A 26,383-nucleotide genomic window follows, 5' to 3' on the forward strand; every position below is an offset into this window, starting at 1 on the left:
TTTAATTGTTGAAGTCAATTTTTATATTGTAATTAATAGAAGGGTTACATTATATTCACCAGATAGAAGGTGCATTACTTCACATACATTGATACCCTTTCTCATGTCTTCATCCCCATTTCCCTCCCCCTATCCCCACTCCTCATCTTGTTTTCCCCCTTCCCTATCTGAATTCAAATAACCAAATAAGCATATATACAATATATCAGATAACAAGGTAAAACACTGTAACAATATGAGATAACGGAGGGACAACAAAAGATATGAGAAATACCATAGCACATTAAGGACAACAATCACTCATTTACGGCTTTTGTTCTATATCCTGGTGGTCCTTTCATTTACTGTCATTCTATATGGCCTTATGTACCTAAGTTTTGTTCTACTGTAAATCTCTGCTAGGAGAGCCCAAGGTTTCTACTGATTTTGACAAATGAGGGAAATCATTGAGCCTCTGTTCCTTTGAGTCTGGCCTACTTCACTTAATAAGATTTTTTTTCTAAGTCTTTCCATTTCCTTACAAATGAGGAGATGTCATTCTTTCTGACAGCAGCACAGAATTCCATTGTGTATAAATACCACATATCATTGATCCACTCATCAATTGAGGGGCATCTGGCTTGGTTCTATATCATTGCTATGGTAAATAGTGTTGCAATGAAAATCATTGTGCTAGTGGATTTAGTATGTCCTTGTTTCTGGATGATTGGGTAAATGCTAAGTAGTGGAATTGTTGGGTAATAGGGGAAATCTATAGTCTTTTGAGGAACTGCCACACTGCTTTCCATAGAGGTTGAACGAGTTTGCATTCCCACCAACAGTGTAGTAGTGATTCCCCCAGCCACATCCCCACCAGGATCTGTTATTAGATTTCTTGATCATGACCATTCCAACTGCAGTGAGGTGGAATCTTAGAGTTGTTTTTATTTGCATTTCTTTTATGGCCAGAGATGTTGAGCATTTCTTCATAAGTGGGACTGCATTAAACTGCAGAGCTTCTGTATGGCAAAAGACATAGCTAGCAAACTAACTAGAAATCCTACAGAGTGGGAAGAGATCTTCACTAAACATACAATAGGCAAAGGCCTCATATCTAAAATATATCAACAGCTCAAAAAATTGAATCACCGCAAAGCTTATCTCCACAGAAAAAAACATCCCATTAAAAGATAGACCAAAAACTCAAAGAGTCTTCTCTGAAGAAGAAAGAAGAAGGACATTCATTTTTATATATGCAAGAAAACATGCTTCTATCAAAAAAAAAAGAATTCTTCAGGAAATTACACTAATCTATTACCTTAATGAAGTTAGAGATTACTAAAATTCCCCCAAAATAATTTTTAAACTTTCATGTGTGTTTCTTGATATTCAATGTTTAAAGTGAGTAAATTATATCTGACTATTTTATATAAATGAAATAGAAATTGTTCCCTTTAAATCATGGACTGTTAGCTCACTTGGGAGACTTAGGAAGATCAGAGTTTGAATCCAGCTCACTCTGAGAAGTTCAGTGAGACCTTTTCTTAACCAATATCTGAACATAGTTTAACCTTCCCATCCTACGCTCTATTGGAGGTGGTGGTTGGGCTTGTCCTCTTGGTAGAAGAGGTCACATGATTGCTTCCCTGGAAGGAAGCTGGAGGTGGTGGTGGTACACCTGTGATGCCAGCACCAAAGTGAATACTACAAATAAGTGGGTTTCTGCTCACCAGGGCAGGAAGTAAGAGCCTATCACAATAAAAAAAATCAATCAGTAAATTAAAAAATCAACCAGCTGGATGTGTAACGTATTGACATTCCACCAGTCTAGCAAGCATAATGCCCTGAGTCCAAATCTTCATACTGTAAAAAAATAAGAGAAAACAAATATGCTCCTTATTGTGATAATATATAAAAGTCTGACTTCTAACATGAAAGATTTCTGTCATCCAAGCCAAACAAAGATGTAAGTTGTGATATATCTATTGCATTAGGTTAAGTGCTACTTTTGAAACTAGGTAGCTTTTGCCTAATGATGAAACTTCCATAGTAACCCATTTGGATCAACTAGATTAGAGGATCCACCGTGCTCCCCATGTGTCTTTTGTAACTGTAATGTGTTTATACGTGTGTGTGTGTGTGTGTGTGTGTGTGTGTGTGTGTGTGTGTGTGTGTGTATGATTACAATGTAAGCTGAATAGTTCATACCTTGAGTGGCTTTTCTCAGGTCTGGCTTTGGTGAGAAGGCCGAATGAGGCATAATCATGAAGGGCAGAGAGAATGGATGACAGATTTTGTATGTTTCAGTCTGAGTGGCAGTGTTCAAAATGTTCCTCCTGAAGCAACTTGTCTTTGGGAAACTGTAAGAGAAACCAGGAGGAGGCGTCAGCTAAGAGACAGGGTCAATCAGGTAGGAATACACAATGACCCAAGTGGAATCTGAGGCTGGTATATAGGCTTCATATTTATTCATGACTCAAGAACTAAGTGTTCAAAGCAGGTGGGGTTATTGGATTAGTTTGTTTATAAAGCTTCACTTCATATTTATTTGGTATCAGTTCTGTGGCTTGAACTATGGCCTTATATTCTTGCTCAGCGTTTTATGGTGAGCTTTATCTTGGCTTCCACTTGAACTACACCTCCAGTTTTGACTTTTTGCTGGTTAATTGGGGATAAGACTCTCATGGACTCTTCTTCTTGGGCTGGCTTCAAACCAGGATCTCAGCCTTCTTAGTAGCTAAATCTATGATCCACTAGTACATGACTAACAAAATGGTATTATTGAATATCTAAAATATTTATTAGTGCAGATAAGCATACATTAATCTAATGCTTGATCTTATAAATTTGAATGCTTAAAGAATAATTAATATATGAAATTCTATGCTGCCATCAGAAAGAACGACATCGTCCCATTTGTGAGGAAATGGAAAGACTTAGAAAAAATCATATTAAGTGAAGTAATCCAGACTCTAAGGAACATATGCTCAATGGTTCCCCTCATTTGTTGTAATTCGTATAAACCTGGGCTCTCCGAGCAGAGGTTTACAATAGGGCAAAACCTAGGTACATAGGGTATGTAGGAGGAGGCTAAATGAAAGGACCTCCAAGATATAGAAACAAGATCCATATAAGGTGTGACTGTTCTTAATGTATTGTGTTATTTCTCATCTCTTTTGTTGTCCCTTGGCTATTCTCAAATTGTTACAGTATTTTGCCTTGTTATCTGATATATTGTATGTACGTTTATTTGTTTATATGAAATAGTATATAGGGAAGGGGGGAAACAAGATGAGGGGAGGGGGTGAAGGAGGGAAATAGGGAAAAAACATGAGAATGGGTAGTAACGATTGTTAAGTAATGCACTTTCTATCTGGCGAATATAATGTAACCATTCTATTAATTACAATAAAAATTAAAAGAATAATTAGTATAAATAAATATGTTGTTAATTTAGTAGCAAATTTTTTCTGTGTGAACATTCCCATTAAGAACAAAGATCTCCTAAGTATTATGATAGGTGGTGTTGAGTTCATTTGCCCTAAATTATTTCCGTAAAGAATATTCATAATGTAGTATTAAAGGAGAAGAGATAAGTGTATACAGTATGTAACAATTCTTACAGGATAGTAAAATTTAAGGAAAATGATAGCATTTGATTAATTAGTAGGCACAGAAAAATTAGGCAAAACATTTCAAATAGTCTAAATAAATTTTTTAAAAAAGATTATTGTTATTTTAAAGGCCAATATTGTATTAGATACTGAGATGCTACCAATTGTCAGCATCTACCTTTCTAGCCATTTTTTTTTATTTTTCAGGTTTTATTTTAGCGTAAGGTCATTTATTCAACAACAATTTATTAAGCAACTTTTTTTTGTGAATGGCTATCAGTTGAGTTAGAGACTTTATTCCACCTCTTTAACTTTTCATCATGATTTGTCATAAGCATTATTCTTTCCTTACATAGATGATGAAATGTTCCATATGGATCAGGCAACTTACCCACTGTTATAATTAGTACCTGAGAGAATCAGTATTACAATTAGACACTTGTAGTTTGAGTCAAAAGCCTGAATGCTTCTATAACAGATGTCTGTGAATGTGTGTAATGGTATGAACTACCACACTCGCACTAATGTGTATCATAATACACGCCACTCTCAAAAGAAAATGATGACAGATCTAGTTCTTGTCACTTAACACACCGTGAAATCATCAATTAAAAAAACTGTGAGCTGGGAGTTTGGTCTAATAATAGAGGGTTTGCCTAGCATGCACATTAGCCAGGTTTGATTCCTCTGCATCATATACATAGAAAAAAGCTGGAAGTGGTGCCGTGGCTCAAGTGGTAGAGCTTTAGCCTTAAGAAACTCAAGAACACTGCTCAGGCCCTGAGTTCAAGGCCCAGGACTTGCAAAAAAAAATGTGTTCCTGCGACTCAACTTTTGTATTCATGTCCCGTTTTAATTTTAAATTATTTTGATTTTAATTAATAGATGGGTTACAGTTATATTCACCGAATAGAAGGAACATTACTTCATATACATTGATACCCCTTCTCATGTTTTTGTCCCCATTTCCCTCCCTCGACTCCCTCCCTCATCTTGTTTCCCCCTTCCCTATCCTAGTTCAATTAAACAAATAAACGTATATACAATATACCAGATACCAAGGTAAGATATTGTAATAATATGAGAATCACCAAGGGACAAAAAAGAGATGAGAAATAACATAGTACATTAAGAACAACAATAACACATTATGTGGCTCTTGTTTCCATGTCCTGGAGGTCCTTTCATTTAGCCTCATCTTATATGACCTTATGTATCTAGGTTTTGAGATATTGTAATTCTAGGCTAAGAGAGCCCAAGGTTTGTACTAATTATTACAAATCTTTATTGTAGGATTTTAAGTGTCTAATTCTCTTCCATTTTCCAGGATGAAAAGAATTCCCTCTGAAATTTCTAATGTAGCAAAGATACAAGAGTATTTACTTCAGTCAAAAATGATTTGAGTGAGTGCTGGGTGTGGTGGCGCAAATCTATAAACCCTGCAACTTAGAAAGTAGAGATGGGGGGGAGCGGGGTTGTAGTTCAAGGTCAGCCTAAGCAAAACATTATTTTAATGTTGGTGAGACTCCATCTTAATCAATGGCTAGGCACAGTGATGTGCACTCTCATCACAATGATGCAGGGAAGCACACATAAATGGACTGAAGTCTAGGCTGCCTCAGGCACGAAGGAAGACCCTATCTAAAATATAAGCCAAGAGAAAATAGGCTGAGAGGAGCTCACTTGCCTGGCAAGTGGGAGGGCCTGACTTCAAACCCCAGTATTACCAAAATATGCATGCATTATATTTATTATATTAAAATATAATATTATCTATAGTTGAATGACAATGCAGATGGATGTGGAGAGGCAGATGAGAATTGAAAACATAAATCTGATTGCTTAAGAATGAGCAATAATGTTTTACTATGTTGATAACTTACAACTGATCTTTTTTTCCCTTCATCCAGCCCTTGAAGCTAATTTCTATTTTTAAAGATTCATGTGCAATTATGTTGGCAAATATTCTATTTCTTTTATTTGGTCCTTTTTGTGGAATTTAGAATTCTGTGCAAATTTTGTCATTAAATTCCTTACCTGTGCTAAATTTGTTCCAATAATTTCTTTTTGTGATGTGTAACAGTGATGATTTCTGATTTCTTTCTTTTTTGTGTTCAATTATCTTTTATTTATTTATTTATTAGTAGTTTTACAAAGAAGTTGACATTTATCAAAGCAGTTTGTGAATACATATTTTGATCAATGTCACCCTTTTCAACATTCTCACTCATCCCTCTCCTAGCCATTCCTTCCCTCTCTTTTCTTAACCTTGTAATATACATTGGATTCTTGACTATATGATCCACATCTCATCTACCCCTTTCCCTTTGACACCACCCTACCTGTTTAAAGCACCTGTTTCCTAACATAATATTTTGCTGAATTTTGATTTTATCTTACTAAATCATTACAGTTTGGGTTCTCCCTTGAATCTACTGTATTTCAGTGAATATATTTTTATAAACTTAAATGGCATCTAACATATTTATTTATAAGTTATAAGGTAAATCTACCTTTCACGTGTAATGGAAAACATACATCCTTTGTCTCTCTGGGCTAGAATAACTTCACTTAATTTCTTGGTAATGGCCATTCTACATGGGGTAAGATGGAACATCAACGTTGTTTTAATTTGCATTTCTTTTAAGGCCACAAATGTTGAGCATTTCCTCATCTGTTTATGGGTTATTTTTATTTCTTCTTCTGAGAAGATTCTGTTCAATTTATTAGCCCACTTGTTCATTGGGTTATTGGTTATTGAGGGTTTAATTTCTTAAATTCTCTATGTATTCTGGATATGAGACCATTTTCTGATGTGTAGTTGGCAAACATCTTCTCCTTTTCTGTATGCTGTCTTTTTTTCTTGTTTGCCATATCATTTGCCATGCAGAAAATTTTTAGTTGATGCAGTCCCATTTATCTAGTTCTTAACCCTGAAAGTTCCTATCTATGTCCAGGAGCCCAAATATTTACCCTACACTTTCCCATACCTTTCCCAATTTTTTGTCATTCCCAGAAACCTTAAATTTTGTTTTATACTATAGAGATCAGCATGAGGTGAAGAGATATTTTATTTTGCTCATGGGATATTCTCAAATGCTTCCCATTTCCTCTAGTTTTGTTTTAGTATTTAGTTTATTTTGATATTGATGTTTTCTACTTGCCATAATAACAATCTAATTTTTGTAAACCTCGTGCCTTGAACATGATCAGTTTATCATGCTGGTTCTCATCTTACAGACAGATGCATTCAGATGGGCATTTATACACATATAAAAACATCTTCTGTGTGTATGATTAATTGAGATATAGAAAGTGGTCTGTGGAGGGTAAAAATGAATAGGCAGGTATCACAACTACCATGAAATGCATTCACACACATGCATATTTTCTCCCAGCTAGTGATCTCTTTCTCCAGTGGCTCTGGAAATTTCCATCCCATTTGTAAATCACATTATTTTCTTTATAAATCATTTTATTTTCTTTATAAATATTAGTGGCATTCATATGCATTTTCTCCTATGTGTAATCTGAAATGCCTGAACGGCTAGAACTCCTGGAGACTGGGGTGGAGAGAGTGGAAGGAGACTGCTTAGCAAACAGTCACAGGCTGATAGAAGTGTATTGGTGTACTCTAACACAGAAGGTGATTGTACTTAACAACACAAATTATATAATCCAAAATATCTAGCAGAGAGGATTTTGGAGGTTTTTACCCCCTCCCAAGCATAAGTGTTTGAGATGAAAAATTAACCTGAACATCCTAATGTGATCATTACATAATTTATAAAGTTATCAAAACACCACCTTGTGCCCCAGTAAGGTATGTGATTACCAGTTGAAAAAAATCTTAGGCAGGCTTCAGTGGTTCATACTTATAATCCCTTTCACTCAGGAGTCTAAGATCTGAGGACTGTGGTTCAAAGTTAGCCCAAAATGTCCATGAGACTCTTACCTCCAATTAACTATTCCCAAATCCAGAAGTAGAGTTGTAGCTGAAGTGGTAGAGTACTAGCCTTGAGCAGAAGAGCTCAGGAAAAGAACCCAGGTCTATCAAGACACAGACAGGACCAGTGCAAAAATAAAATTGAATAAAATATAACGATAAAAAATTCACAATAAGAATATCAGGAACTTTGAAAAACATCTAAAAATCCACTTCTAAGCAAAAAACTCATTAAAATAGTTTGTAGTTTTCAAGGTACATATTGTACTACTCAATTTCTGAATATTTTTTTTCTTCATCTGATTTTCTACATCCTCTTTGAAGGGTCTCTGACAGGTTATTATCTCTCATCACCCTAGACCAGAGGAATCGCTACCACCCACCACCTTCAGTCTACTGACTGCTTAGCCCAGCATTGTTTTCAGTTGGCATTACTGATATTTGAGACCAGATAATTCTTTGCTCTGCAGGCCATCATGTGCTTTGCACAGTGCTTGGCAGCATCATGGGACTCTATGCAGTAAATTCCTATAGAAATTCCTGATATGGATGATGAGCAATATCTCCTGGGAGCAAAATCTCTGGGAGAGAACCAGTGCCTTATACAGAAATCCCTCATCTATCGTGGGAGTTACATTAAGAGAAAAATCTGTGAAGTAGCAGTGTTATATTTAATATATTATATGTATATATATAAAGGCTTCACAAACCCTTCCCATTCTCCTATAAACCTTCCCCACTTTCTTTTTGTCATTAACTAACATTTTTAATAGTTTGTATTACTTTACATTTTAAGAAAAATTAACTAAACTCATAAATATTATATAAATACATACACTGCAAAATCTGAGATCTAGAGAAAACTACCATACAAAATTATATAAATATATATGTATATATGTACATATATGCATTTATATGGATATTACCCATTGTACAGTGAAGCCACAATAAGTGAACCATAAAATAGTGAGGGACAAGAGTATTTGATATCATTTCATTTGTTTCTAGAGTAACTGCAAGCTATATAGGACTGAATCAATGAAGGCTTTCACAGGAAGCAAGCCTTATACAGCACTATTCATAGACTCAGATGAAGGCACCACGTACCATGAAGTACAGGATTAACAAAACTGCTTAGAGGCATAGAGACATCTTGACAATGGCAATGGCAGGAAGCCATTCCCATTTCTAGGGCTGATGGAGAAAGATGAGAAAACTGCTCCAAGAGATCTGGATCCAGGCAGCAGAGGATGTCAGGAATGTGCACATACATCTCTGGCTAGTAATAAGCACTCCAGTGGAGAGCATGTGAAATATCCAGACCATTCCTGACTTTATCCTTTGTCATGAGCCTGTTCCACCTGTCCAATAGCAAAATGAATCCAAATGCAACTCAACCACTCCACCCAAAAAGTAAACTGATGCATCTCCAGCGCTCAGCCTGAGAAGGGAGACAATTGAAATCCCTTCAACAAACAGAAAAAAAATCTAAAAGAATCAAAACTATGCTCAGTTTAACATGAGAAATAGAGGTGTAAGATATTAAATAATACATCCAAGAGCAAATAGTTAATAGATGGAGCAGGCATTTAAATCCACACTGTTTGATCCCAGACATCACAAGGGCATTATCATACTTGATTTCCACAAATGCACTGCTGCGCAACAAGGCTGAATTACTCAACCTTATTGATTTTAGGTAGCAACTCTCTGAATCCAACCCAGTTCTCATACTAGTATGTACTTTCCTAGGTTGACCACTAAAAGAAATCTAAAAGCTCTGTACATAGAATCCTTTATTAAATAGACCAATATAGGAGAAGGCTATCCATTAACCATAAACATCATCTGTTTATGGAAGGCTTATAAAATTCTAGGTTTCCTATGGAGTGTTTCGGTTGCATGTGTCATTTTTACTAGCTGTCCTCATATTTTGGGTCTGATTGTTAACACAGAGCCCTGCAATTAGTGCAGGAGAAGGCCAGTCTGAACACATCAGGAGATTTGGGGCTTACTTGGCCATTCCTAGCTTTGTAATAAATAGTAATACTTTCAAATTATATATATGCATATATATAGTGCCAATAATGTATTTTATAAACCTTTCTTTCACTTCCACATGCACCGAGTCATTCAGATCTTAGGGGGGCTGCCATATTTTGGGAAATCTAGAAGATGATGGACTTTGTTTTTAATCAAGAATGAAGATTCAGGATCAAAATCCCAGTAGTAGAACATTTGCCTAGAATAAGATAAGAAAGAAAAGAAGAGAAAAAGAAAGGTTTGGAATTTCACTGAAAATTCTGTAGCTATGAAAGGGTGCCATACAGAGCCTATCCTCCATCCATAAACCGGAAACACACCCTTCTCTTTTCCACTGTGTGCTTGTGCTGTGTTGTTTTGGTTTGGTTTTGGTTCCCATCCTGGGGCTTGAATTCAGGTTCTGGGCTCTGTCCATTAGCTTTTTTTTTTTTTCTCAACTTTGATCTTTATTTTTTTTATTTTTTTATTTTTTATTGTAATTAATAAAAGGGTTACATGATACTTGCCAGGTAGAAGGTGTATTAATTCACATATATTGATACCCTTTCACATGTCTAGCTTTTATACTTAAGTCTACTACTTTATCACTTGAGCCACAGCTGTTCTTCTAGCTTTTTGCTGGTTAATTGGAAAGAAGAGTCTCATGGAGTTTCTTGCCTTGCCTGGCTCCCAACTATGATCCTCAGCTCTCAACCTCCAGAGTAGCTAGGATTACAGGCATGAACCAGGAGCACGTTGTTCACTCATTGCCTTTACTCACTGATTCCCTTTAGATAGCCTCTTTGTACTGCATAATCCATTAAGTGTTGTGACAAAGTCAACTCTGGGAGTCTGTCATTTTTGTTCTTGGCTCCTAGGCAAGAAAACAAGATAGCTATTTAGTAAGGACTTACAGTTTCTCTTCTTTAGATGAATGCATTTATTTATATACAGCTTTTCAGAAACAGGGGTTATTAGTTTTTAAAGGAATTATAAAATAACAACTGAATTCAAGTAGATGCAGTCTCATCTTGTGGCTTTCTACTGGGTTAACTGGGTGTTAGGGGCCTCTAATGAGGACCCTAGAAGCAACACATTTCAATTCTCTATTATGCCGAGCTTCTTGTTCTCAGCCCTGATTTATTCCTCACCTTCTGGTTTCTATTTTTACATTATCTCCAGGCTTCCAGGTTTTTCATGTTTTCCATTTCTCAGGCATAAAAATCAGATGTACAACAAGCATAATATATTATTTGAGCTTAATTTTCCCCCAAGTTCTTATTCATCTAGTGAATTCCAAGAATAATCTGTCTCAGTTTAGAGCTGCAGAGAAGGGAAAGAGAAGAACAAAGAGAAAATCAAGTTTCCATGTTTCAAGTCTGAAAGCAAAAAGGGCCTGTGAGAGCCGTCTGGGGGCAGGGGCTGGAGGAACAGTACTGTTGACTCTGCTTTTGCAGAAAGTTTTCAAAGAAAAAGTTTTCACCAAATGAAAAATATCATTTTATCTATGGTGGATAATTACTGGTGTTCTGGAAAACTGGCTTTATAATATTTATGGTGCTCGTGTATAAGGAAAAGTGGATGAGCAATACTGTCTATATTTAGATGAATACAACGGAATACTTGAGTAGAGATCTTGGCTTAATCTCCTACAAATGCTCATTTGAGGGGATTATTTCACTTCTGGGGTTTGATTCCCGAATCACTATTATCATTTTAAAAAATAGTGTCTATTCCATATGAATGTTTCTACAGTTAAACAAGTTAATCCTGACAGCACACTTAGAAATGTAGTAACATAGGATGTTAGTTGTCATCAGAACTCTTTGCCATCCTCAGCCATGGACTTCTACTGCAGAGATTCTCCATATCCAAGGTTTTCATTCTCCTAAGATACTGTTATTTTAAAATCTACTACGTGACAACTACAGAGCTTAACTATTTGCATTCTTTTGACTGAAGAAATTATTACACATGTATGGATAATGTGCATGTGTGCCTTTGAACGTACATTTAAGTTTAAATGCTCTTCTCTAAGATTCGTTTGGCTTCGTTTTGAACCAATAGCATAGTGAATATATAGTAAGGTTAATTCACAGTGACTCTTGTTGGGCTTGATGTTATTATGCAGTATATATTTTCCCAGAGCTTTAAGTTAGAAATGACTGACAAAGAAATATTTCCAGAGTCAAGATTAGACATAAATTATGTGCTACAAAGGTGTCTTCTTATTACCAGAAGTCAGGTCAGCGTCTCAAAACTCACATTAAGTTACTGTTTTTGTGGCTATTGAGTTTCACCCTTGAGAGAATTAAGAGGTCTGAAGATGAAGTACAGTAAATCTTACTCTAACCCAAACATAATTAGTGATTATCCCAACACTACTAGAAAGAGTAGAAAACTTGTTTTTGCTTTTTATTCACTTTTACATGTACAAAAGCAGAAAATTCACATGTTCTATTAAAAAATGATTATTTGCCTGTTGGATTAATTTTGAGTCAATGCCTTAATTACATGCTTAATTTTTGAGAAGGGATGAAGGATTTAGGCTTAAAAACAACAAAAACAATCAGGAGCTATTGGCTCTTCATTTATTTATTTTTTAATTTTTATCTATTTTTTTCTGTCTCAATCCCCAGCCTCTGAGCCCAACTTGAAGGTGCGATCCAGGTTAAAACAGAAAGTGGCAGAGAGGAGAAGCAGTCCCTTACTAAGGCGGAAGGATGGAAATGTCACTTCATTCAAGAAGCGAATGTTTGAGGTGACAGGTAATTGAGGATTGGGCAGCCATATAAAGTACTAACAATTGCTGGTAGTAGGAATTAAAGCATAGTGTAGAATAAACCAAGCCTGCGACATATTAAACATTATTTGGAGGGGAAACATTTCTTGGTAGGAAATATTATTGAAAACAGGTCCATAAACCTTGATATGCATGCAGATACAATGTTGAACCAGAAATGAGTGTTGAAAAACAGAGCTACCTGTCAATCCAGTCACAGCTAGGCAGCCTCAAAGCTAACCCTATTCTTTCCAGAAACAGGCAATGCATTCTGGAAGGGCCAAGCGGGGATTATGATGTTTAATGAAATCTGATCAGAAATGAGCAGAGGGGGTCCAAGAAGAACACTCCCCCTACTCAGACATGAATGTCCAAAATGCATCTGGGAAAAGTAAATTGCATGGAACAGCAAAACTTTTTCTTTTCAACAAATTTACAGAACCCATAAATAGCTTTATGTGTTTACTAGTGGACTGGGACTTATGGCAGGAGGGGGGATACATAGCTTTTTATGAAGGGGAAGAAACTGTCATTTTCACTAGTCTCAAATGGATGAGTTTATATTTCTTTTAGCTGCCTGGTTAGTAGTGAGGTGAACAGGTTAGGAAATTCAACCTGATGTCTTATACCCCACTTTAGTCCCAGTTGTACGTAGCTTGAAATTAGAGAAGACCTAACAATGTAAGAACCAAAAAGTCAGCCAAAATTATACTGACTACTGTGTAGGTGTAAATACCACTATGTACTCTGCTTGGGTATTTTCTTTGGTTACATCAAGTTAGAAATGGTGATCTGTAGCCATTTTTCTCGATTTCGAATTAAAACCATTCATATGCCAGTAAAGCCACTTGGCATTTGTATTTGTTCTCCCAAATCAAATCTTATCCTACTGGTAAAAAAATAATTTGTTTTAGCTGGGCTTTGGTGGCTCAGGTCTGTATCATAACTACTCAGAGGCTGAGATCTGAAGATCTTTGAAGCCAGTTTGAGAAAACAAATCCCTGAGATTCGTATCTTCAGTTAACCAGCTAAAAGCCAGAAGTAGAACTGCAGTTCAATGGTAGAGTGTTAGCCTTGAGCAGAAAGCTAAGCCACAGTGCACAGGTCCTGAATTCAGGCCCTGTTACTCCCTGACCTCCACCCCATGCACATTCTTTGTTTTAAATATTTCTTTTGGCCATGTGTCTAGTGTAGAGCAGCAGTACAAGGGAAGATTGTAAAACACGGGATGGGATAGCATGTTTGTGTAAAGAATACTATTGCAGCTTAAAAGTTTGAAGAGCTATTCAGAATAGAAGCAACAACAATATTTAGACTTTGTCCAGCCCTGATAGCTTGGTTCTGTTACATGGTGAAGAGTATTTTTTTAAACTAAATGTACTGGGAAATTTTTGTACTTATAAGAAGTGAGTATCAAATAAAATTATTTCAGTAGAGCTAATATTTCTTTTCTACTTTTAATATAACCACTAATTTATGCCAGCTGAATCCTAATTTTGAAATTATGGAGTTTACTCAAGAAACATTATTATATGTTCAATAGTTAAAAATTGTTGGTAAAGGGACCAGGAGTTTGTCCTAGCGGTAGAGCGCTTGCCTAGCATGCATAAAGACTTGAATTCGATTCTGAGTCTTCCTATGTATAGTACCATTTATATAGGAAAAGCCAGAAGTGGTGTTGTGCTCAAGTGATAGAGCTCTAGGCATGAGAAAGTCCAAAAATAGTTCTCAGGCCCCTGAGTTCAAGAACCAGTACTGGCAAAAAATAGGTAAAGTTTATTAGTAACTGTCATTCACGTTGTTAGAAAACTAAAAATTGATCTGTTTCAATGCAGAAAAATAATAATGAATATTTCAATTGTCTCATGTTAATGGAGGAGGGTGATATTTTTAGCTTGTTACAATAGGCAAGTAGTAACAGAAAAACCCAAGAAAGAGAAAAATATGCATATAATTTTTTTTTTGCTTTGCAATCTTAGTATCAAAGGTCAGATTTGTAAACAGAAGTATGTTATGTGGATTTGCTTATCAATCTCTTTTCCTGGTCTTGACTTTTTCCATTTATTATGGTGCATGCCTTTTCATCCTATCTACAACATAGCTTAGAGTAGCCTGGGCATAAACATAAAACCCTATTCCAAAAAATAACCAAAGTTGAAAGTGTTGGGGAAATGGATCAATTAACAGAATGCCTGTTTCTTAAGGACAAATTCAAGCCCTTGTAAGGACAATTTTTCCATGTTTAGTATTTTATGAGGCTATTGACTTACCTTTTCATCTCAAGAAATATTTGAAATGAAATTTGTGAATTTAGTAAACACGGCTTTCTGCCTGTGAGGTGGCACCTGTGGATTCTTTGGTAGATATTGGCACTGTGCTTACACAAAATGTCTTTGGAGTTTCTGAATTACTGAACAGAGCAGCCTACACCTGCACTCCTTCTCATTTCTTGGCCAACTTCCATCTAAGTTGGATGAGCTCTGTTTGGATCTTAATAGTAAACATTTTTTTTAGTATCCAACCAGAAGTCTGATCAACAGTATCACAGCAGTTAAATTGCCATTGCTATTATTTGTAGCTTTATATCTTTTCCCTATTTCATGGGTTCAAGTCTATATTCTTTTGAAAACCATGCTGCCTCACTCTATTAATGTATGAAAGCCACTTGCTATTTTTAATTGTTTTCCAGTGTCATGAGCTTTCTGCACCTTCCCCTCCTCAAGGGCTTATTCTTTTAAAGCTTACAATGTTGACTCGCCCCTATGCCTGCAGTATCGTTTCCTCCTCCCTTCCTTTTATGATTTTTCTTTCTTTCATGAACTACAGCTCCAATGTCATACTTCTCTGTGATTTCTCAGTGTTCCCAGGAAAGCAATTACCACCTCTCCCAGATTCTGTCTGCTGTGAGCTTCAGAATCCTCCCCTCATAGCTGCTGCTTGAATTCTGAAATTTATTACAGTGATTTCTTCAGGAAGAAATACTTTGGTCTGAATATAACATTACCCTACTATAAGTGACATAATTTAAAATCAATTAGAAAGAGTGCTTAGGAAGAATGCAAGGAAAGAAAATATGGAAATATGTATCATATATCAATGAATGAGAAACTTACACTTAATCATACTAGAAATATAAAAGAGGTATGTTAAGGAAAAAGGAGCTTCTGAGAAAAAAAAACAAGGAGAGTGCACATTTTCTTTGCTTAAAACAAAACAAATACAGATAAAAGGTGAAGATGGTAAAAGACCAAAAGACTCAAAATGAAAGCAAAATAGACAGGTAGAAATGCAGCTGCAAGATATGTTTGAGAATTTTATAAGGCAGACAATTTGTTCTGAGTGATGGGGTCAGAATCCTGTCACTGATTTCCCATTCTTTGCAGGGCACTCAAGTAGAGCCACATTTAAAACTAAAAGTTGTAAATTAAAAGTTGTCTAGAGGAAGGGCCAGGAAACATTGTGTGAAAGTTGGGAATTTCTATTCCTTGCAGAAGTCAGCAAAGCAAAGGAGGATAGAAAGCAGGAGAGAGGAAAACATACATTTATTGCAATAGAGAGTGACTTCTTTCTTTAGACTGAGTACAGAAAGCACCACAGTTGGATATAATAAGAGGCTTTATTTTGTAGTCAAAGGCCTATGGTGAACATGGTCTTAGGATTCTTCTGAAAAGAGTCTGGGAGAAGTTTTTGAAACTACTGTAGCAAGTGGGGAATATTCAGAGACTTTTGCCATTATTTATGAGAGAATGAGGTGAGCTCCAATTTAAATGATTATTGTTTGTCAACAGTGAGCTGTAATGGAAAGAACAAACTGGCATAATCTAGTAACTGATAAAGGCAAGAATTGGGTTCATTTCAAGGATAAGACAAAATAGACATAGACAGAAAATATTTAAGCAGGAAAATGAGGGAGGGAGTAATAGTGTTTAAAAAGTAATGTACTCGGGGCCAGGAGTTTGGCCTAGTGGTTAAAGTGCTTGCCTAGCATGCATGAAGACCCGGGTTCGATTCCTTGGTACCACATACATAGAAAAAAGCCGGAAGTGGTGCTGAGGCTCAAGTGGTAGAGCTCTAGCCTTGAGAAAATCCAAGGACAGTGGTCAGGCCCTGAGCTCAAGCCCAGGACTGGCAAAAAAAAAAAAGGAATGTACTCATTATCTTATTTATGAAGCTGTAACCCCTTGTTCATCACCTTTACAATATTAAAAAATTAACATTAAAATACATTTATTTTGACACATGTAGAGTGGAAGACTTAAAATATGGAGTATCCTAGAGGAATTCAGGCTGAAATTTAAGAGACTTAAACACTAGAATTATAACCATGAGGGCATGTTGCCTAAAAATTATATCAAAAGTCACAACATTGAGTGATTTTGATAAAGGATCAGAAAAAGGGAGAAAGACCACAGCTTAATATATGTAGGAATTGGTAAAAGGAAGAAGGGGGAGAGATAAGGCACAATGAAGACAAAAGTAGAAAATATTTCTGTGGGAAAGATTAAGAGGATGAGGTTCGTTTTGTTCAATTTCAAATTTGGTGACATTTGAGTGGACAGTTGCAGTTGATAGTGAGTAAGCTGTATTGCCAGGGAGGGAAGGAGTATGTAGGCATTGGCAAGCACACTGCTCCTCAAGAATGATTATCATGCTGTCAGACAGGGGGAGAGGGAGCGGCGGGGAGGGGCAATCCCAAATCCTAGGAGGGAGGGATTTCAGAATAATGAATGTGGGGATGGTGGGGGGAGTATTGTGTGCTAATACTGGAAAAAGAAGAGGAAGAGAAATGAGAAATGACTTGCCTCTGAAATAGGTAAGAAGAGTGTAGGTAAAAATAAAAAAAATGTACAAACAAAAACACAAGATAGCAAAGGTGCATGTGGAAATCAGATGGAAGCTTCACTTTGAAAAGTATGAGACGAATCATGTGTGCACAGCATAAAGATGAAGCAAAGAGAAGAAAGTTGAAAAGAACAAACTAGAAAGAAAAAAGGGATTAGAGTGAGTAATCTTCCAAGACACGATTTAACGATCTCTCTAATAATCTTTCTAAGAATTGGAGATTTTTGTCCTTACGCGTTTTAATAAATATATTTAGTTTCTTCATAAGTTGGAGTCCATGTCAGTTTTCTTTTTCAAGAGGAAAGAGATTAATGAATTAAAGGAAAGTATTAGTAAAATAGTATTGTTATCTAAGATTGCTTAAGGGAATTTATTTTTATATTGGTGTTAAAAGACTTACATATTATAATGAGATAACTTTCCATTTCTTAAGAAGAGTTCGGTAAAGTTAAGGTCAGATAATATGGTACAAGACTGTCACTGTAGTCTTGAGCTATTAATAGCCTATTGCATTTTCTTCATACAATCTTGATTCACATGGTGTATCCTAAAGTATGACTTTAATATATTATATAAAAAGTCATTTATAGCTCTTTCTTTGGAGTTGATAGCTTGGTTTTACATCATATTCAATAAACTCATCTCTATCATTGTTTATTTTTCATGTTATCTCAAGAATGAATATGAAAATATGCCTTATTTGCTTTAAATTTTTTCTTTCTTAACAATATCTATTATCCTTTCTCACTGGAGTATTTGCTTCTCTAGAAAAAAACTGAATATTATGGCATGTTTTTATAGTGAGCATAAAGGTGAGAAAAATGGTATCAGTTCTAGAGACATTCCATATTTTCCCAGTTCTTTTTTTTTTGCAACTAAAACTTTGCTTATTGTTTCTGGAGGGATAAAAAAATGCATCAGCTAGAGCTCTATAGTATAGCAGTGCTATTCACTCTTGTGTATACTTTGTTATGAATGTATGTGCACTTACCATATTTTTCAGAATCCTCAGTCAGTAGCAGTTCTCCCGGGTCAGGTCCCAGTTCACCAAACAATGGGCCAACTGGAAATGTTACTGAAAACGAAACTTCAATTTTGCCCTCTACTCCTCATGCTGAGGTAAGTTCACTCTTAGTAATTGGTTTCCTGATCAGCTACCTAATCCTCAATATTATTTCTGAATTGAATTTTACTCCATTTGTTATATTACAAATTTGTAAGAGAAATAGCATGTTTTTATGAACAGATAAAGTTTTATTTTATATTTTTTACTTAATAGAGTTTTATATGTGGAATTGAGTAAATATGATCTTATTGATTAATGACATAATTAGGGATATTTGGATGACAGACGATGTTTGAAAAATACTGAGATGCAATACTCAAATCAAATATTCTTGATCTCAAATATAACTGTCCAGTCATGGTGCAGTTTCATAATCTTGCTTGGCCATTGATTACTTTTGATGATAGTACAAATATCATTAAATGGAAACAAATCCACATAATCTTCCAGAATAACAACTAATAAGGGTGGGTTTAACTCATTTGCATGGAGTTTAATGAAAAATAGTTGAAGTATATGCTAAAACTGAGGAACCCCATGGAAGCAGCATTTTTTGAACAGCTACTATGTACACCAGTCCTTGTTCTGTCAATTGTCATAGAACAGTAAATATGATCTGAAATGGATTGTTGGAAATAAGACATGAAAGGAAGCTACTTTAAAGTAACATTATTGTAGCTAGTGATATACAAGACTAAGAAGAAAGGAAATCTGAATTTGTAGAACTTCTGAATTAAGCTGAACAAAAACAGCAGCATACAAATGGAAGCTTTTTGAGTCTTGTTGTTTTGAAGTCGCTATTCATTGACTGAATGTCTTGGCTTTTCTTCCTGTCATTATAATACTTTCTTCACTATGAACCACGCCTATAGGCAGAGTTGGTAATATAATCCATGACAAATTTCTTTTTTTCTTTTTTTTTTTTTTTTGCCAGTCCTGGGCGTAAGCTCAGGGCCTGAGCACTGTCCTTGGATTTTTTTCTCTCAAGGATAGAACTCTACCACTTGAGCCTCAGCACCACTTCTGGCTTTTTCTAAGTATGTGGTACCAAGGAATCGAACCTGGGTCTTTGTGAATGCTAGGCAAGCACTCTACCACTAGGCCAAACTCCCGGCCCCATGACAAATTTCTTACCTAGTATTTTATAGAGTGCTTGTACTTTGGGGCTGATAAAGACTGATCTAGTCTTTCATCCATAGATTGGACCCACAGGTTTATACCCTGTTTTTATCTGCCCAGTCATCCACTCTAACTTGGTGAGACTCTCTCTCCCCCCACCCACAGCCCTCTGGATGGGCATAGAGCTTGAAACATTGTCCTTGTGCAGATCATAGACCAGATCAGGTCTACTCTGGAAGTTCACCTGATTTAAAGTAGCCCCATGTCCTCCCCACTGGAGGCCTGAAAAAATGCAAATGTGAATTCTTTCTAGAGAAATATATCTTCATTCTAGGTTTCAATTTTTCCCCCTCAAATTAATTTTCAGAGGTAGAGAAGATAGATGGTTTTCCTTATGACCATCTCTCAGCTCCATGAGGAATAATATTTCAGTGCTGGATATTATCTGTAGGACCTTCATCTGCTTCCTGCTTCTAATCATCCATCACCCCTATTTCTTTTCTTTTTTTATTATTTTAAAAATATGACAACAGCTGGAAATAAATTCTACATGAATCTTGGTGTGAGAGACAATATTGGATTTGGGTGTAGGTATTATATTTTAGTGAATGTAGTTATATTCCAGTACTTGTCAGTTTTCTGAAACCCTTTAATCAATTTCCTGGAAGAGAACAATTTGATCACTCATATATTTTCAAATCTCTTAGATTTGATTTTCTGTCTAAATTTGAATTATGTGATTCGCAATATTTCATGAGCATCAGAGGCTCAAGGACTTGTGAGTCTCTGGATGGATTTTTAAATTTTTTGGGTCAAGAGACAAATGCAGCCTGAGCGCTGTCCCTAAGCTCTTCAGCTCAAGGCTACGATCCTTCCCTTGAGCCAAGCTCCACTTCCAGTTTTCTAGAGGTTAATTTGAGATAAGAGTCTTAGGTCCTTTTGTGCCTGGGCTGGCTTTGAATCTTGACCCTCAGATCTCAGCCTCCTGAGAAGCTAGGATTACAGGTGTGAGCCACTGTACCTGGCTGGATGGATTTTTTTTTCATATATTTTTTATTGTAATTAATAGAAGGGTTACATGATATTTGCAAGATAAAAGGTGCATTATTTCACATACATTGATACCCTTTCACATGTCTTGATCCTCTACCCCTATATTTAATGTCATCTGAAGCCAACATAGGAGACCACTTACGTGCTGTAGGTTTATATTTTATTAGGTTCTCAAATAATACAATACTTGAAAATAGCAAGGGAGTGATGGACAAAATTTAGCATTATAATTAAATTTCAAGAGAAAAGAAATGAAAAAATATGATTTGATACTGACTAAAGAACATACACATACATATAAATACATTTAGTACTTTGTATAATGTATAAGAATTAAAACAGATACCTTGGTGAAACTGGAAATAAATGGAAAAGTTGAAATTTTCCTTTTTGACTTGTTTTTTCCTTTTACGACCTGTAAATTTAAATTGAATAGACTTAGAGTTCTGACATTAATTTTAAATACATATATGTACCTACATACCCATTTAATGGAAATATAATTAAAGTAATTTGCTTGTATTCTTTAATCCATGGCATATTCCTAAATGTTTTATGGTCACAAGTTATCTCTTTACATGCTCTGGGTTTCCAGCTAATGGTTGAAAATATTCTGTCACTGTAAACCTTTCCTTCCACCCCCACCATTCAAAAACAAAACAGAAGGAAATGTGATTTAATGGAGTTTAAAAGGGTAGAGGTGTTTCTTCAGGTCATTGGCAGGACATTTACCTCCAGAGCTGGGAAGACTAGTTCAAAAGCAAGCAGTGACTTACCTCATAATGAATTAATTGTGTGTCTGAACTATGATCCAAAAAGGCCAGGTGGGCAGACCTTTCTGCACTGATGGGAAGCCTCTCTGTGGCCCAGAACAAAAAATGCAGTCCTGATGGCAACCATGTGTTTTCTGCTGTGTTCTGTTTACAGAGGTCTGCAGTGTAATCCATTCTGGATAGGGAAGAGCTCAGACCAAGACTCTCAGTAAATTAATATCCTAGCTTTGTAACACTCAATGCTGCCAACTAGAGAAACTAGAGAAAGAAAAATATTCTAAACCATACTAGATTAACCATCCTTCAGAGTTTTGTGTGTTTTTGTGTTTTTTTTCAGATATCTTTAAAGATTAATAGTGATAATATGTGAACTCATTTCAATAGAAGTAATTTTAGGAACCAAATATTTGTATCATTATTTACAAAATAGGTTTGTTCTTCTGTCACTGAAATAGCACAGGCTAGTTTGAATTCAAGAGTAAAAAAAAGATATATTTGAATGAACTCTATTCTATGACATGTAAGTGAGATAATTCAGAGCTCATGTGAACACAGGATTCAACTCCTTGTACTGCTTAGGAAATAGGAAGGGGAGGCCATTTCGAATCCATCTTCTAATTCAGATATCTTAACTATTTTAACTGTATTTCTTTTGTCTTTTCCTTTTTGGTATTGGGTATAGAACTCAGGATGTTGCACTTGCTAGGCAAGCATTTTGCCACTGAGCTATATCCCAGCCCTCTTTGTTGTATCAGATAAAGGAAAAAACAGAGGTCAAAGGATTCCACGTTGAATTCATAATGCATTGCTCAGGAGACAGCAAAGTATTGGGGAATATATAGGTGTTCCAGCTCCAAGGCTGTGCATGAACTTGTCATTGGACACATCTCTAACCTTGCCCTGACCTCTAGACTCTTCCTAGTAAAAGTGAAGTTAGTAAGACTGTTGGCCAATTTGTTGCAAACACAGTTTGGAAAGCAGGTGGTAGGTTGTGAAGTCTGAAGTACATTCTTGTTATTATCAGTGCTGACTCCTGGTAGGGAAAACTCATTAGCTTGTTTGTCTCCAAGCCAGAAATTCTCATGTGAGAGTGTGTCTCCATCTGCTTTGACCACTTCTGTTCTACTTCTTCTCTTTCTTACATATGCTCAGTCCCAGAACTCAGATGGTGGAGCTACTTTCTCTACTCATTTGTAAACTTGGTTGGAAAGCTAAAGCCTCAAGGGTTGCTGTTTCTGAGTTCAGTCAGAGATGTCTTTACCTATCTGGTTTCTTTATTGCTAATATTGTGGTCCTGTGGGTAGATTTATTTGATGGCTGTTTTAATAGTAGCCAAGCTTCTGGCTTATCTCTTGTTGACTATTAGTGGCTTTCTCTACTTTTGCTATTTTGTTTTTTTTTAATAATGTTTCCAGCAGATACAATTGATTTTTAAAAGTAGTTCTAGTAATAAGCTTACATGTTCTTAAATCATCTGAAATGTCACTTGTTTTGCCCCAATCTTAAATGACTCATCTGCTTGTTGTTTTGTAATAGCTGTTGTGTAATAGTTATTGTACATGTTGTGTTTTCTTCTGAGTGGGTATAGAGCTATGGTTTTAGATGGCAGCAAGGAAACACACACACACACACACACACACACACACACACACACACAACACACACACACCTGGTAAAGAGATGGCCATGACACAATAATAATCATTTACTAGCCATCATCTCAGTCAGTATCTTAAAGCAAAATCTTTATCAAAATATAAATGCAAAATTTGAAAATCACCTAAACTTTCAAGTACAAAGCAAACTCTTTTTTGTCTCCAAAGTATATACATCTGCATCAAATGAAATTCATTCTTGAATTTGCAAGGGAAAGTACGAAAACACAGACTCGTACTTCCTAAACAACTCTCCTTTAAATTATTTTGAACTTTAACTTTTTAAATCAGCTACTGGAAGAAGAGTTACATGTAAATGCAGTCTTGAAAAATAAAACTGAATGTTATAGTCAAACATTTCAAGAATAAAAAATACTTTAAAAAATTTCTTCTGAAGTAGCCTGATCCAGGACTTTGAGGCTTTTTTGAGTCAGAGTTGGCTGATATGAACACATCATTCTGTATGTAATTCAGATCTGTATGGATATTAGAAATATCCATGATAGAAATAGTCAGAGATACCTCTGGCCGAGGCTGAAGGGAAACTTGGGTAGCTGGTAGACTCACAGCAAATGAATGGAATAGCTCACTATCAGATGTGCAGACCAAATTTCTTTTCGCGAGTGTGAACTTCTTGACACAATAACTGTAATAAGAAGCCTTCTGTTTAAACTTTTCCATTGTTTATGCATATTGTAGGTAATTTTGAATCCATGTTAAACTGAAAATTGTGTATTTACTTTGCTCTGTGCTCCTTAAAATTAGGTGATTAGTTATGTTACTGATATTCCATTGAGGATCATCAGTTGACTTATTTTCCTCTTAGGAATAAGCAAGCCATTTATTTATCATCTGTCTGCCTCCCACCTCCCTTCCTCATTCCTTTCTTCTTTGTCTTCTTTCCATGCTTCCACTATTCATTGCCCTCACAAGTAGTCATTTTCTCTGCATTTTTGTGACAGGGGTTCTTACATTATATGTATTTTTTTTCTCCGTGCCTTATGAATTTTAGTGGTTCTTAACTTCCTTGCTTACTTTGTATCTCTTTCTTACTTTGTATCTCTCAGTATGGTTTTTATGACTAGCATCTTTATGGATGTGCAAAACAACACAGAACTGCTTCATTTTATTTGGCAGATGTGCAGTCAGGCTCCAACACATATCCATCATCAGAACATGAGAACATACCTCCATATCTACCATGGTCAGCCTATCAGACCACCAAGAGGATTTCTTATGGTTCCTAGCACATAGGAGTCACAAGGCCCTGGTGAATAGTATAAGTACTGGGAGTTTTTTGGGGAGGGGGGAGAGCAAGAGAGTGATGGACAAAATTTGGCTTCTTTACCTTGAAACTGGTATCTTCTTAATTTCACTGGCTTAATAAGTAGCTGTATTGAGAGCCACAGAATTTTTTGATTCTATGTATCTTTTACTCATCTTAATTACAAATATTATCTATCAGGTATTCTTCCACTTGGCAAGATATTAAGTAAAGTAATTAAAGATAATTTTGAGGGAGGTCTCACTAAAATGGGAGTTGATGTCTTCTACCCCAGTTCTAGCCTCAATTCCTATTTCTTATCTCAAAACCCTGCTTCTAGAGAACTTCTAGTAACCCAGGAGAGCCTGGTTTTAAACTGATAACCTCCTCTGTGTATTGAAAATATCATAACCCTACTTTAAAAGTAGAATTTATCTTGGGACATTCAAGTTAGTGTCTTTATTTTTCTGAACAGCTGACTATATGAATTTTTGAAGCCTAGGACAATCTTTATAAACCTAGAACCCAGCACCATCAACTGAACACAGAAGAGTTAAACTTTGTAGAAAATCATGTGAGAGTCAAATTAAAAATTCAATATTTCCATTTTATTTCCAATTCTGAAAAATTTTCAGATTAAATCTAACTTTTCCTTGCTTAGATCCTCAAAATGTTGTCATTTTTAGCAGCATATCACTAACTAATGCTGGATCATTTTGTCATAACCTTGGGCTCTACTAGCAGAGATCTGCAATAGAGCAAAACCTTGATACATAAGGCCATATAGTATGAAACTAATTGAAAGGACCTCCAGGATATTGAAACAAAAGCCATATAATGAATGATTGTTGTCCTTAATGTACTATGTTATCTCTCATCTCCTTTGCTATCCCTTGGGTATCTCATATTGTTACAGTACCTCAATTTGTTATCTGATATATTGAATTTATTTGTATTTGATTATTTGAAATTTGATAGGGAAGGGGGGAAAACCAAGATGGGGGGCAGTGAGGGGAAGGGTAAAGGATACCAAGACATGTGAAAGGGTATCAATGTATGTGAATTAATGCACCTTCTATATGGCAAATATCATGTAACCCTTTTATTAATTACAATAAAAAAAGAAAAAAAGAACTGATTCCTGAAAACAACAAACAGAAAAAAATGGTTTTTCCAAAAAGTTTTTGTGGACTTATTGCAGAGCTAAAGTAGGATAGCCTTCTGGTCTTGAAAGAATGCTAATCAATCTCCATCACTGGTGTGGTGCACTGTTAGAAGTGGAGGATATGAATCTAACTTTTAGTAATAGGCACAGGCTAGAACAGATAGCTCCTACCAAAATTGTTTAGCTCAATGAAGTTGGACTCAATGAAGGCAATTTGAGAAAAAATGTGTTTTGTTTTGTTTTTCAGTATGGTTAGGTATGATGCTAGACAATGATAGTCTACAAAAACTCTGTTTTCCTTATCTATCTCCAACTGGAGATAAGCTAAGTAAAACCCAGACCCCTAGATGACATACCTATCAGCCTCCATGGGAAGAACCAATTATACTTGCAGACATGGGGACAGAATTTTCTCTGCATCCCTAGGAATTGTCTTCACCACCTGTCTGTATAGGATGTGACTTGCTTTATCCACAGCACAGTGAGATCCTCCTGTTTCTCCTCTCCTTAGGCTTTAGGACCTACTTAGTCCCTCTCTCCCACAGGGGCCATCATTCTTGCTTGTCTTTTGTCTTCCAAGGCAGCTGCAGAATGGCATGTACATTCTGAAGTGGACCCAGGTGCCCTCCATGGACCCACCAGACACCAGGATTACTATGCTCACTTTTCTTAGTTTCCTGATCTTGAGCTATGCTTGAGAGTGCTCATAAAGGACAAGTTAACCTCCAAAGGGCCCTTGGCATAGGACTTCGCATATGGTAGTGGCCAAAATTCAGAGTAATACTACATGAGATGAAGCAGATGAGTTTATTTATTTATTTATTTATTTATTGCCAGTCCTGGGCTTGAGCTCAGGGCATGAACCCTGTCCTTGGACTTTCTTAAGGCTAGAGCTCTACCACTTGAGCCACAGCATCACTTCCGGCTTTTTTCTATGTATGTGGTACCGAGGAATTGAACCCGGGTCTTTGTGCATGCTAGGCAAGCACTCTACCACTAGGCCAAACTCCCGGCCCCGAAGCAAATGAGTTGTTTTGTTCAGGCCCCAATAATCTCCAGCTGGGAAATTCCTCTAATTTCTTGCACTTTATTCAAAGTCG

At 36.1% G+C, this 26,383-nt stretch overlaps 1 protein-coding gene across 2 annotated transcripts in view; it reads left to right on the forward strand.

Moving 5' to 3' along the window:
* The window catches only part of Hdac9 (histone deacetylase 9), a 352,031-nt gene that overhangs the window by 299,861 nt on the left and 25,787 nt on the right, over positions 1 to 26,383 (forward strand). For both annotated transcript variants that reach the window (XM_090332730.1, XM_090332731.1), the window contains exons 7-8: positions 12,204 to 12,332; positions 18,192 to 18,307. In XM_090332730.1, coding sequence (XP_090188856.1) covers positions 12,204 to 12,332; positions 18,192 to 18,307 — 245 coding nt within the window. The remainder of the gene's footprint in view (positions 1 to 12,203; positions 12,333 to 18,191; positions 18,308 to 26,383) is intronic.

The sequence above is a fragment of the Megascapheus bottae genome, chromosome 5, assembly GCF_031878675.1.
Source record: "Megascapheus bottae isolate mThoBot1 chromosome 5, mThoBot2.hap1, whole genome shotgun sequence".
Taxonomy (NCBI): Eukaryota; Metazoa; Chordata; class Mammalia; order Rodentia; family Geomyidae; genus Megascapheus; species Megascapheus bottae.